Source organism: Emys orbicularis, chromosome 3 (genome assembly GCF_028017835.1).
Source record: "Emys orbicularis isolate rEmyOrb1 chromosome 3, rEmyOrb1.hap1, whole genome shotgun sequence".
NCBI classification, from domain to species: Eukaryota; Metazoa; Chordata; order Testudines; family Emydidae; genus Emys; species Emys orbicularis.
In genome coordinates, this window is record NC_088685.1 from 139,024,418 (window position 1) to 139,038,556 (window position 14,139).

The 14,139-nt window shown below is 36.0% G+C and overlaps 1 protein-coding gene across 1 annotated transcript in view; it reads left to right on the top strand.

Annotated features, from left to right (window-relative positions):
- The window catches only part of RYR2 (ryanodine receptor 2), a 527,178-nt gene that overhangs the window by 443,649 nt on the left and 69,390 nt on the right, over positions 1-14,139 (top strand). Inside the window, exons 86-87 of the mRNA XM_065401458.1 lie at positions 487-560; positions 13,249-13,329. Coding sequence (XP_065257530.1) covers positions 487-560; positions 13,249-13,329 — 155 coding nt within the window. The remainder of the gene's footprint in view (positions 1-486; positions 561-13,248; positions 13,330-14,139) is intronic.

Below are 14,139 nucleotides of genomic sequence, written 5' to 3' on the forward strand. Positions count from 1 at the left end.
TTTAAAATGTTTCCTGTCCTTCTTTCGGTATGGCCAGACAGTGACCTGTGTTTGGGCTTACACAACTATGTAATTTCCCAGTAGATAATGGGGGAATATGTGTACACTCACATAATAATGTATTATTTTTATGAAATGTGAGATATATAGATAATATACACGTACTTTCTTTTTCAGTAAATCATAATGAGCTACATTCTGCTTTCATTTACACAGTGAATCCAGTGTAATAGAATTGACTTAATAGAATTTCTCTAAATGTGCAACCGTGTAACTTAGAGCTGAATTTGGCCCATTGTTTAAAAAAAATGGTGTACCTGGCTTTAGTGACATTACATTTCAGTTATCTCCTAAACACTATTTTCCATCTTCCAGCTAAGATGATAATTATATTTCTAAGTTTAATTCCATCATTTTGAAAATCAACATGATAAAATATTGGATTTATCAAAGAATCTAAATGCTATATTGCTTTTCTCATTGCAGCGTTCTTGACCTAAATGCATTTGAACGCCAAAACAAAGCAGAGGGCCTTGGCATGGTGACAGAAGAAGGATCAGGTATTATCATCTTATGAAAATAATCTTTTCCTTTTTACTGTTCTTCATCAAAACTGTATAGTTAAGGACCCTTGTAAATCTGCACCAAGATGTTTAAGGGTGAAGCTAAGATGATATTTCTTCAGATAGTTTATAATTTAACTGGCCTACTTTAGACAGTACTAGACAATAAAAGATCACTAGAGCACGTTTGAGAGTGAGGGAATGTCTCAGAGGAATGCAGTATATCATTTTGAAGTAGCAAAGAAAATATTATGAGTAAATTTGAAAGGAGATTCCAATCACAAACAGCAGTGTTTATGTCAAACAACTTAGAAATCCCTAACCAGTTTCAGCATAAAATAAAATGAAGGGCTCCCAATTGATTTGTTAAATTGTCTCCGGCTGAATTTAGACAATTTAGTAAGCAATAAATTAAATATCAGAGGTCACGGGAACAGTAGCTGCTGTTTGGAAGACATTTGTTGTGAAAGTTTCTGTTTTACAAGTATTTCTGTGTAATTTGTCTTTTTGGGAAATATTCTGATATTTTATGTTTACTTATGATTTTGAAACAATTTGGGTTTTCTACCTTCTGTGTTGTCAGTTCATTGTTAGTTTCTTTCTTTTGTCTCATAATGTGTTCTGTCATCCTATTAGTGTGGTTGTCTGGAACCATTAGGTTAATTTTTTTATGTGATTAATAGAGCTACCAAAGCACATTTTCTCTATTCCCAATTACATTCTTCATTCATAATATTTTTGTGTGTTTAAATCCTACAACTAACTAATCCTTTTACATGTTTTTATTCTTAAAAACAAGGAAAAAAAGCTTGACTGCGTATTCATTATTGTATTTTGGAGTTCATAATTCATACCTGCTTCACTGCATATGTCATTGGCTACTGTGCCTGTAGCTGTTTTACATGACATATTTCTTGATTGTTCAAGTGCTTGCATCACATTGTTTAATTTGAGTGAATGCCTTTAAGGCAGATCACACGTACTTTTCTAAAATTATTCTCTTTCACCAAAAGTGCTCCCATAGCTTAATAAATTGTAGGTCATATCCTTCTTGCCTGACTCATTTGAGTAATCTCATTCAAGTCAATTTACATGAGTAAACTTTGGCCCCATTACTCTGGATTGTGCTGTCTGTCTTATAAGGCATAGGCTGGCTTGACCATTGCTTTCATGTTTCTCTGCAAATTATTCTCCAGAATGTTTGGACATTCTGGGCATAATTTCCATTAATCTATATTTTTAAATTATTAATAATAATTTTGGCTTTTGAAATGGGCTTTTTGATACAGGATCATTTTTCTTTTAATCATCTACCAAAGTTATTAGAAATTACAAATTTTGCAAGCAACTATAAACGACTCTTTTTGACAACTGCATAAGTGACTCTTCTCATACGTAGGGTATTTTCATGCTTCCTCATCTGAGAATTTTTTGGTTTGTTTGTTTGTTTGTATTTGATCTTTCTCTTTAGTGCAGAACTAATTTGCCAAAACCAATACTGAGTGTGTTTTGTATCTGCTAAAAACAAATTCTCAACTTTTTTTTTACTTTTTTCCTGTTTTCTTTTCTTTGAACTAAATGTCCTGTCCTCCCTTCCTCAGTCATCAGTCATGAGCGTGGTAATTATTAAAAACAAGCTGCCTCTTATTTATTTTTTCCTGTTGTTAGCTTTGTGTCAGCACTGTACAGCTCCTGAACACCATGAGTTTTTTTTGTTCCTATGAGGCTTTTAAACAAGTGGATTCTTTTCTATTATTATAATTGTGTACTCCAAACTCTTCCGTTTTTATGCCAACTTTCCCCACTTCTTTGTTCTTCCTCCCTTTCTCAGGATTTGCACAGTAACTGGCACGCTAGATGTAAGAGCAGCAAGCTTTTTTTTAATTTATTTAATTTTTTTTTTGGTTTGGTTGTGGTTTTTTTAGTGGGCCCAGTATTTGCAATGGTTGGATGTTTTTAAAAAATATATATATCTGTATATACAAACCCTTGTGCTGTAGTCCTCCTGTACTATTTTGTTGTGCATTTAATGTGGCTTTATCGCTGCATTGATTTTGTGCAATCACAGGAAATCAGTGGTGGATCCAGAGAGGGCTGGAGGTTGGGATAGAAAGGAGATGTTGGCTGCCACTAGCTAGGTTTACACTATGCAGTCAGAATTCATTTTCTACTACAGTACTTGCTAAAGTAGCTGGTAGTTTAAAAAAAAAAAAACACCTCTGCTGTTTCTTTTCAGGGTTACATCAGGATGTTACTAGTTATTCCTGATATTTTGGCACTTTGAGAGCTTTTTCATACAACAGAGAAAATGTGTATCCCTTAGAGGCAAAGGATAACAATAATTCATCTGTCACTGAGCACACTCATTTTAATTCACTAAATATGAGTTATAGGCAGCCCAATGCCATTGGTATTAATGCCTGATAGCATTATGAAAGCCCAGCCATTGTGTCTGGAGGAGAAATTATAGATCCTGCTGTGAATGATTGCTAGACATTCTAGATTGTATGGGATAGCTGAGCTCACATAACTGCTAGCAATCCTACAAATACCTATCTAAAAAGTCATTCCAAGAGAGCACCAAAGTTTAGATTGGGTGACCCAGGGAGAATATATTTTTTTCCATTCCATTTTACAGTACAGATACTTACTCCAAGATTCAGGAACATGTGGTTGATTGTTAGGGGAATGGAGTGAGGTCCAGAGTACACACTATAACCTGTTCCTTGCTATTTCTACATTTGATGCAGGAATTTATCAATGAGTTGTTAACTTATTACTGACTATGAGCCTGAGTCAGTTTTTACTCAAGTCAGTTGTAAAAACTCCTGTTGACTTCAATGGAAGTAGGCTTTGACCTCTTAGTAGTGGTGGTGTTCTATAAAACTTGATTTCTTTTCCCATCTCCACATTGGCATTAGCAGAAAACCCTGCAGTGAGTCAAGATGAATGTAAGATTTATTGCCCCTTTCCAACCTTCTCTTTGTGCTATCCCCATCTAAGCTCCTTGTCCTGATTCCCCTTTCACTAATACCACCTTCCTGTACAAAATCCTGGAACCCCCACTGGTAAAAACACTGATGGTTCTTCAGCAAATGTGTTTCTTACTTGTTTTTGTGATGTACTTAATGTTGTATCTTTCTGTATGTATATTTGTTTTGATTGTCATGTTTCTTTTACAAAAAAAGGTTCAAAATCAAAGTTGCACAAATGTTCATTATCCCATCTGATGGTTTTCCATTTTTCATTTAACTATCTCTGTCTATGCTGTCTCACCATGATCATGATAACCTTGAAAGTGCAATGTTTCTCTCCTCCACAAGCCCTTACTTTAGTTGACAGATAATGGAATGCATTTGTTTAATCTACACTTGCATTATCTTGCTATTGTTGGGCACTCTTCTAGTACAGGATTTTTTTTCTTTTAACAAGACTTCAAAAAGAAACTTGAATACGTCCTTGGGTCAGAATGATTTTTCCTAAATTAGCTGGTGAGGCAACTTCTGTAAAAATTACCGGTACTTGCCATTTGAAACACATACCCTCCTATATGACTGGCGTGGTTTGCATAAAATCATTATCGTTGTTTGTGATGTATGGTTAAATAGATCAAACTTACTATGCAGCAAGGAAAAGAGAGTTTGGGTCAGGCTACTGGAGTTCTGCTTTAGCCAAATACAGTATCCCTGAGATACTAATCACTTTAAAATCTGTTGATATTATTAACAATAATACTCTTGACACCTTTTATTTGAAAAATTTAAACTGCTTTACAAATAATTAAGTCTCACAAACCCCTGTAAGATAGGTAACCATAATTATACCCATTTTATAGATGGATAAATAAAACAGTGAAATTAAGTGATTTCCCCAAGATGACATAGCAAGTCATTTAACCGAGTTGGGAAAAGAACCCAGAAATTCTGACTTCCACTTTTTTCCTTTAACCGTCAGACTGTGCAGCTATCCTGTTAAGAGTTTCAATAGAAGATTGATTAGCAGTCTCCTTAAAAAACATAGAATTACTACAATTATCTGAGATTGATTTTATTTTAATTGGAGTTAATATTAATATTCTTCATTTAATACAATCTCTACAATCTACTAAATACTAGTATTCTTGAAAAAAATTACTAAGATTTAGAAGAACTTCTTTACTAATTGAAAATAGATTTTTAGACCCATTTTTTCATTTCATTAAACTTTTTGTGAATCTTGCCCTTTGTTAGAGGAATATTATAATTGCATTTGACTGATCTCACTTGAGAGACACTTTTGGAATAGTGCCATGGAATTTTAAATTACAAAGGATAACAATACTTTATTTCTGATGCCTGACAGTATTTGCCATGTGCTCAGGGGCGGCTCTGTTTTTTGCCACCCCAAGCACGGCTGTCAGGCAGCTTTCGGCGGCGTGCCTGCGGGCGGTCCGCTAGTCATGCAGATTCGGCGGCATGCCTGCGGGAGGTCCGCCAGTGCTGCGCCTTCAGCGTCCCCGCCGCCGAATTGCCACTGAAGCCGCGGGACCGGCGGACCTCCTGCTGGCATGCCGCTGAACGCAGCCAGACTGCTGCCCTCACAGCGACCACGGCTTGCCGCCCCAGGCACGCGCTTGCTGCGCTGGTGCCTGGAGTCGCCCCTGCATGTGCTACAATGTCACCTTTGGTTCAAGGCCAGTTGATTTTTATCTTCAGAAGACTCATAAATTTCCACAACAGCATTTATACAGAAAGGACACTTGAACAGTAGTTGAGGGCTTCACAGGCAAAACTCTACTTGAACTCAGAGTGCTAGCATTCTGTTATAGACTCGTAATTGAAGCTCACAATATATAGATGTTTTCTCAGCAGTATTGAATAATCCATTCATTTTTAAACTATAAAATGGAATGAGGTTTAGAGATATGCATAAAACTATTGTTAAAATTGTTAACTTTTAGAATGGTGTTCTTTAAGAACATAAGAATGGCTATACTGAGTCAGACCAATTGTCCACCTAGCCCAGTATCCTGTCTTCCGACAGTGGCCAATGCCAGGTGCCCCAGAGGGAATGAACAGAAAAGGTAATCATCAAGTGATCCATCCCCTGTCGCCCATTCCCAGCTTCTGGAAAACAAAGGCTAGGGACTCTTCAGAGCATGGTTTTGCATCCCTGCCCATCCTGGCTAATAGTCATTGATGGACCTATCCTCCAGGAACTTATCTAGTGCTTTTAAAAATCCTGTTAGTCTTGACCTTCACAGCATCCTGAGGCAAAGAGTTCCATGGGTTGAAAGCATTGTGTAAAGAAATACATCCTTTTGTTTGTTTTAAACCTGCTGCTTATTAATTTCATTTGATGACCCCTAGTTCTTGTGTTATGAGAAGGAGTAAATAACATTTACTTTACTCCTTATTTGCTTTCTCCACACCAGTCATGATTTTATAGACCTCTAACATATTTCTCCTTTAGTTGCCTCTTTTCCAAGCTGAAAAGTCCCAGCCTTATTAATCTCGCCTTATATGGAAGCTGTTCCATACCCCTAATATTTTTGTTGCCCTTTTCTGAATCTTTTACAATTCCAGTATATCATTTTTGAATTGGGGTGACTACATCTGCACACAGTATTCAAGATGTGGGCGTATCATGGATTTATAGAGAGAGGCAATATGATATTTTCTGTGTTATTATCTATCCCTTTCCTAATGATTCACAACACTGTTAGCTTTTTTGACTGCCACTGCACCTTGAGTAAATATTTTCAGAGAAGTATCCACAGTGACTCCAAGATCTCTTTCTTGAGTGGTAACAGCTAATTTAGACCCCGTCATTTTTTATGTATAGCTGGGATTATGTTTTCCAATGTGCATTACTTTGTAGTTAACAAAACTGAATTTCATTTGCCATTTTGTTGCCAGTTACCTAGTTTTGTGAAGTCCCTTTGTAACTCTTTGCAGTCTGCTTTGTACTTAGCTACCTTGAGTAGTTTGGTATCATATGGAAATTTTGCCACCTCACTGTTTATCCCTTTTTCCAGATCATTTATTAATATGTTGAACAGTACTGGTCCCGGTACAGACCCCTGAGGGACACCCTAGTTACCTTTTTCATTCTGAAAACTGACCATTTATTTCTACCCTTTGTTTCCTATCTTTTAACCAGTCACTGATCCATGAAAGAACCTTCCCTCTTATCCCATGACAGCTTACTTTGCTTAAGAGACTTTGGTGAGGGACCTTGTCAAAGGCTTTCTGAAAATCTAAGTACACTATATCCACTTCATCACCCTTGTCTACATGCTTGTTGATCCTCTCAAAGTATTCTAGTAGATTGGTGAGGCATGACTTCCCTTTACAAAAAGCATGTTGACTTTTCCCCAACAAATCATGTTTATCTATGTGTCTGATAATTCTGTTCTTTACTATAGTTTCAAACAATTTGCCTGGTATTGAAGTCAGGCTTACCGACCTGTAATTGCCGGGATCACTCTGGAGCCTTTTTAAATAATTGGCGTCACATTAGCTACCCTCCAGTCATCTGGTACAGAAGCTGATTTAAATGATGAGTTACATACCACAGTTAGTAGTTCTGCAATTTCACATTTGAGTTCCTTCAGAACTATTGGGTGAATTCCATCTGGTCCTGGTGACTTATTACTGTTTAATTTATCATTTTTTCCCAAAACCACCTCTAATGACACCTCAATCTGGGACAGTTCCTCAGATTTTTCACCTAAAAAGAATGGCTCAGGTTCGTGAATCTCCCTCACATCCTCAGCCATGAAGACCGATGCAAAGAATTCATTTAGTTTCTCCGCAATGGCCTAATCTTCCTTGAGTGCTCCTTTAGCATCATGATCGTCCAGTGGCCCCACTAGTTGTTTAGCAGGCTTCCTGCTTCTGATGTACTTAAAAAAAATTGCTGTTACTTTTTGAGTTTTTGTCTAGCTGTTCTTCAAATTCTTTTTTGACCTTCCTAATTATAGTTTTACACTTCACTTGCCAGAGTTTATGCTCCATTCTGTTTTCCTCAATAAGATTTAACTTCCACTTTTTAAAAGATGCCTTTAAATACAAGTTGCAAAGTATCTAATATTATAATCTGCTGACATCTCTTAAAGGGATATTGTAAGTTTGAAAATCAATTTTCAATTAATTCAAATCAAAATCAAATCTTTGGGGGAAAAACACTGCAGTGAAATGTTGATTTATAAAGTGTGGTTTCAGTTAGATTTTTTTAATGTAATGGAATTATTTCTGTTTGTCTTAGCTCTTAAAAAGCTTATTTTTATAAAATCTAAATACAGGGGGAAATGTGACCTGACAGTTATCCCTTTAAAGATTAGCCTTTCACCAATCTGCATGCCTGGCACACATTCCATTTGATAACACAGATAGAATAAAACATAGAAGAGTTGTTAAAAAGCAATAGTAGTACAAAATAGTTAAATAGGCCCCAGTCCTGCAAAAACATGCATTCTCTTAACTTTAAGCATGTTTTTAATTCCATTGAGCCGGATTCTCATTTACACTAATGTCCATTCACACTGCTTTAGCAGTTAACATTAAGCATGTGCTTAAATCTTTGCAGGACATTACCTCGTGTTAGTGGCAGTCACATACATCTTGAAATTAAATTCATATTAGCAATATTTATAAGCTGCTGAAGCTGATATGGGAGTGTTCTGAATTAGTGTATTTCCAGCTAGCGTTACTGCATCCTGTTGCTTGGGAGAGTTGCCTGCTTCAGCCTCTGCTGTAGCAATCCTTTCCATCTTCACATCTCCCTAGCAGAGATTCCACCTGTGAGGACCCTGCACTTGTGTTTACGCTAGTACAAGCGAAACTAGCTTGCGCTAGCAGAGGTAGTTGTGCATGGCTCAGTGAGGGGGAAAAGGTTACTTTATCTGGCTTGAGGTCTTGAATGATCCGTTTCCTATGAGATTTATTGTAACTGAGGGGCAATAAAGAGACAATGACAGACATGTGGCACTGGTAACTCAGCGGAACAATTTCTGGATCTTTTAGTGGAAATAAATTAATTGGTGTTACTATGGCAGATCTTTGCTGTTTGACAGTTGTGCATTCATCAAAATTGGGCCCTTGTGCCTTTTAGAATGGTAAATATTTTTTAATATATAATGTCCCACAAATCTGTTTAAATATTAATAGCAGTGGGGATTTCAAAATGGAGGCTAGGAAAGAATTAATGAACCGAGATTCAAACACTTTCAAGGAGATACATATGCTTGTTACATTCAATCTTATTTTTATTTTACTGCAGACGTTGCTTCTGTTTGTATACATCACAGAATCAGACTCGCAACTGCACACACTGTAGGCATAAAGCCATTCATGTGTGTAACCATACCATTTATGTGCAACATGGGCAATGGCAGCATTTTAACCAAATAGTTACATGTTTAAGCAAATGTACTATAGTATATACATCACATCAATTGAAGCTAACCTAAGCAGTGACTCACTTCCCTAAGTCATGCTATATGCAATACGTATATTTATAAGTACACTATATGTATAAATGTTTGTGTGTGGAGGCATGAATTTGTGTACGTGACACCAAAAGTGGCTTGCTTAGATTTTAAGCAAAGAAATGAATCTGAATTCCAGATGTGTAACTTGTAGTCTCCAAAGAGACACCTCTCTGTAGTCATTAAATAGTGTTTGTATCCTGAAAAAATGCTAATGGACCAGCATTTGTTTGTGAGTCAGATTATGGTCTATTTTTTTAATGCCAAGGATTTGTCATTATAAAAGAGATTCAGATATTTTATTGGTCAGAAGAATTTGATCTCTGTAATCAGTACAGGCATACTGCTCAAAACTGCTTGTGATTAACATTGAAACATATAAATAGTTTGTTTTTAAAAAGGAATCTATGGGTCTGATCCACCACTGCCTTTGTTCCTTGTGATAGGGGGCATACAACACTACCTTTCTGACTTGGTATAATTTTGTGTATGATTTGTACTCATTTTACACAGATGTAAATACATTTTTCCATGAGGTACTGTGAATGATCAGATCCAATATACTAGGAGGGAGGATAAAACTGAAATAACAAAACCTCAAAAGACAGTCTTTCATTATCTCAATGAAAACCCACTTATAGTAACTCAGCGGTTATGAAACCATCTCTATAGAGACATTGAATGAAAGAACCAAATGCTTTGCAGTGTGCAAATTGCAATTTCTTTTCAGCAAACTGATTCTTATAGTGAAGTTGATGTGTCAGGAAATGATTTCATTATAAAGGAATATTGCTATCATTTAATTCAAGGCTTTCCTGTCCCTCCCCACCTTCCCTGAATGTCTCCAAAAGCTGAGAAGGGGAAAAGAAAGAAAAGCAAAAGTGGAGAGGTATTGAGAGGGAGGTGAATGGTAGGAGAGGAAATAAAAATAAATATTTTCAGCCACTTTAAAGGACATTATCAAATGATTTACATTTTTAAAGGCTTCCTCAACCATTCCTCTTACTTTGGACTTTCCCTCTCACCATGGTCAAAGTGATGCTGAAGTTTTTAATAGCACCAAACTTGTATCTAGTGTTTTTTTTATGTATACTGTTAATATATATATTTTTAATATTCAGTACACACACAACCACTTAAAAGTCAGGCATAGGACACTCAATATTGCCAGGTTATAAGCACTATGGTCTCGACCCAGCAAAGTTCTTAGGCCTTGATTCAACCAAGCATATGCTTTTAAGTGCTTTGCTGAAATAGGGACTTAAGTATGTGCTCTATTTAAGCACATGAGTATTCCATTAAAATTCATGGCTGGAGTGCTCAGCACCTTGTGTTATCAAGTTCAATATGAATATTAATTGTTTCTGAGAAACTTTTTGAGTGAGAACGAAAGTGAGAAATGAAAGTGAGAAAACAGTGCAGATTAAGTGCTGTTCAAAGCTCCTGCCAAGCTTTGTACAGTAGTTTGTTTAAAAAAGCCACCATTTTTTCTTGTGACTATACTACTTTAACACTCTCACCTCACCTAGGCCCTAATTCAAGAAAGCATGCTGAAGTGTTCTTGTGCTTAAATATTTAAATATTTTCCTCAATGGAGGTCCTAATTTTGCTGCATCTACTGAATTTATTTTTCCTGTCACTTTTTATGCTCCCCCCCCCCACACACACACACCTTTTCCAAGTGAAAGTGGTCAGCTAGCCACATGGCAGAGTTAAATTTCCTTTAGAAGAAAAGAAAATATTCACCTGGCAAACATTTTTTTTTAAATAGGGAGTGGGAGGGGCCTAAATAAAATACATGTGAAATATTTGCTCTATGAAAAAAAAGTTATATTGAAACAATCTTTAACTGTAAGAGTAACATAGATCAATTTTACTGGAATATTGAAATCTAAATTATTAATGCAGTTTTTTTTTAACATTCCCATAATAGTCTTGATTTGTGTTCTTTGTTCATGCCAAACTGCCACTGAAGTCGGTGAGAGATTTGGATACTCAAGGAATGTGTAGTTAGGCCTTTTGTAGGCTTGATCCTGCAAACACTTATGTATGATTAATTTTCCTTACATGTGTTATCCCCTTGAAGTCATTGAAGTCTCATTTACATGCATATGTTGTTGCAGGCTCAGGTTCCATAAAGGTAATTGAGATTCTGCAAGGTTCTTAGCATTCTGGCCCCTATCCAGTAAAGCATTTAAGCACATACTTAATATTAAAACATGAGGAATCCAATTGAGTTATAAAAATAAAATGCTCGATATTGCAGGATGCTGAACATTCCAAGTCCAGCAAAGTGTTTAAGCATCTTTAACCCATATATAGTACTGTTGATTTATATACTACTTGTGTGCACAGGATCCTCTTTTAGTCTTTTGTGTTTCGTTATTTAATTAGTTGTAAGGATTTTCAATCTTGTACAGTTGAAAACCTATATATCTGGTATAAATGTCCGACCCAGAGACAAATTGTGTTAAACATCATCTGTAGTACTTGATTCATTGTCAGGGAGAGGACTATGCATTTTTTTTTTCTTTTTGCCATTTCAGTGAGAATGCAGCAAGAACTAGGGGGAGGAAAAAAACATTTTAAGTCTCCCTATGTTTGCCACATTTTTATGTATACCTGGTGATACTTGGTTTGGTCACCAAATATTGTGTCTTGCTGGCCAACAGGGAAAAGAGTGAAATGATTTTATATACTTCTTTTAATGTTCACATTAGTTTTCAAAATGGTTTTGCTTCCTAACCCTACCATTATACTGAAGCCTCTCACTTTGAAAGTCACAGACTGCGGACTGGTAAGTCCACTGGCTATTTGTAATTGTAATCATTCATAATTTTTATGTACAGTAAACATCCAACCATATTCCTGTTTATACATTATATATATATATGCATATATATTGTCTCTCTAATTCAAGCACTTCCAGTCTGTGAGAAGTTTTATATTTTTGTTTAACTCTCATTATTTCTTTTATTCACCAACTGAAAAGGATAGTGTTCTTAATATCACATTGGATTTGGAAGTTCAGGTACCAGTCCAAAATGCCTCCTATTTTTAAGAAAACTTTCAGAATTAATATACTGTACTTTTTCAATTTACTTGCATTTTTGTCTTTTAGTTTCATGCCATCATCAAGTAACAAATGATTGCACATTCAAATCCTCTGTATTTAAAAAAAAATTGTTTCCATTTTTGCCAAGACACCATTTGTCCCCAAACTATTTGTATAAAGCCCTAATAATGAAATCATTTGCCTTTAATACCCCAGTGTAGTTTTGCTTGCTATTATGTCTTCCCTCTGTGCCAATTTATCGAGCTTCCAGTTCAACTTTGTTAATCCCTGATCTTTCCTAGACCCACTAATGCTTCCCCTTTTCTCATTTAAACTTCCAGATTGACTCTCTGTACTGATACGATTGTAGAGGTGCATTAATTGAATGGAGACCATGTTAGTGTACCAGATTTTCTTAAGCAATTCTGGAGATCTTTTAAAGCTCTAAACACCTGGATAACTGCTATCTACAGAAAAACTAGGCCATAGAGCCTAGTTCTGCAAAAGTCCTTAAGGACACGCTGAAGTCCAGCCCTTCAGAAAAAACACTTAAGCGCATGCTTAGTGCTTTGGTTAACCAGAACTAAGGGAATTAGGTGCCTCGTATCCACTGGCTTTCAATGAGAATTGGTTGCCTAACTCTTTTAGACTCCTTTGAAAATCCCAGGTTAAGTGTTTTCTGAGAACATAAATGTCTATAAAGTTGTTGGCTAATTTTGCTTTAAAAATATATATATATTTGTATAGGTCTCTTTTCTGCAATACTTGATTAATTTTTCGGGCTTTTCAATATTTATCAGACATTGAAACAAAGTAAATCCAGTATTAACCTTTGTACATGATGCAGACTTCATGCCAACAAAAACAAAAGAAGAGTGTAAATGATGGATTTTTTCTAAAATGTTGCCACGCCCATGCTGCCACATTGTATAGAGAGAAATTTGTGTCTTGAAATGTAAATGTTCTTTTCTTATGGAAGAGAAATAGCACCTATCTGCCAGCCACATGCCATGCTTCAGATAGAATAGTGGCTATAAATTGCATTTTGTATGTTTGTTTGTTAATGGTGACTTCAGATTAAATATGGAGATTTGGTAAGAGGGAGTGGGGAGCTAGTTGACAGTCTGTGATAATTTGTCCCTCCATCTGGCTTTCCACAGGAGAAAAGGTAATGCAGGATGACGAATTCACCTGTGACCTCTTCCGCTTCCTCCAGTTGCTTTGTGAAGGACACAGTTCAGGTTTGTGGGCAGGCTGCCAGTCAGCTGAGCCAAGGTGATGGTAACCAGGGATAAAAGCTCATCAGTGCTGAAGGCTTGGCAAGTTTTAAGGAAATATTATGAAAGGTTCCTGAGTAGCTGAACTGTACATGAAAGAAAAATATTTATGTGGAGTTAAAATGTCAAGTTTCCTTGTTCATTTAAACATTGGGAGAAAAAAATGGCTCACAAAATGATAACTCCTGGAGCAAGAACTATGTGAAAGGTAAATTAAATAGAAAATGAAGTGTACTCTAGTTTTAGCTCCTGATCACTAAATGAGAGGAAAATCTCAAAGGAGGGCTTTGCAGTGAACATATTATACTTTGGCATGCACAGTATTTTTAGAGTTCTGATTGTCACTGAATGTGGTTAAGGGGCTTAAATGTCATTCCAGGAGCATATGGGAGATCTTCATTGAAGGAGGAACAATAATTTTTCATATATAAAAGCAAGAAATACTAGCCATTTCTTTTAAAGTATTTTTAATATTAGTTCACTTACTCATATACTTTGTGGCATTATAAAAAAAGATTCCAGTTTATAGCTGTCAAATATTCATATCATTGTCATCAGTAATGGCATAAGATTTAATTCAGATCTCATTTAGACTAGTGTAAATCGGGAATAATTCCAGTGACATTAATGTAGCGACATCAGTGTAAAATTGATATAAGTGAGATCAAAGTCAGACTTATAATATGTTCACAGGAGAAACCAGATATTAGAACTTGTAAACTGTTACATGATCTCCTCAATAAGATGGTACCATTCAGGAAAAGGTAAACGGTT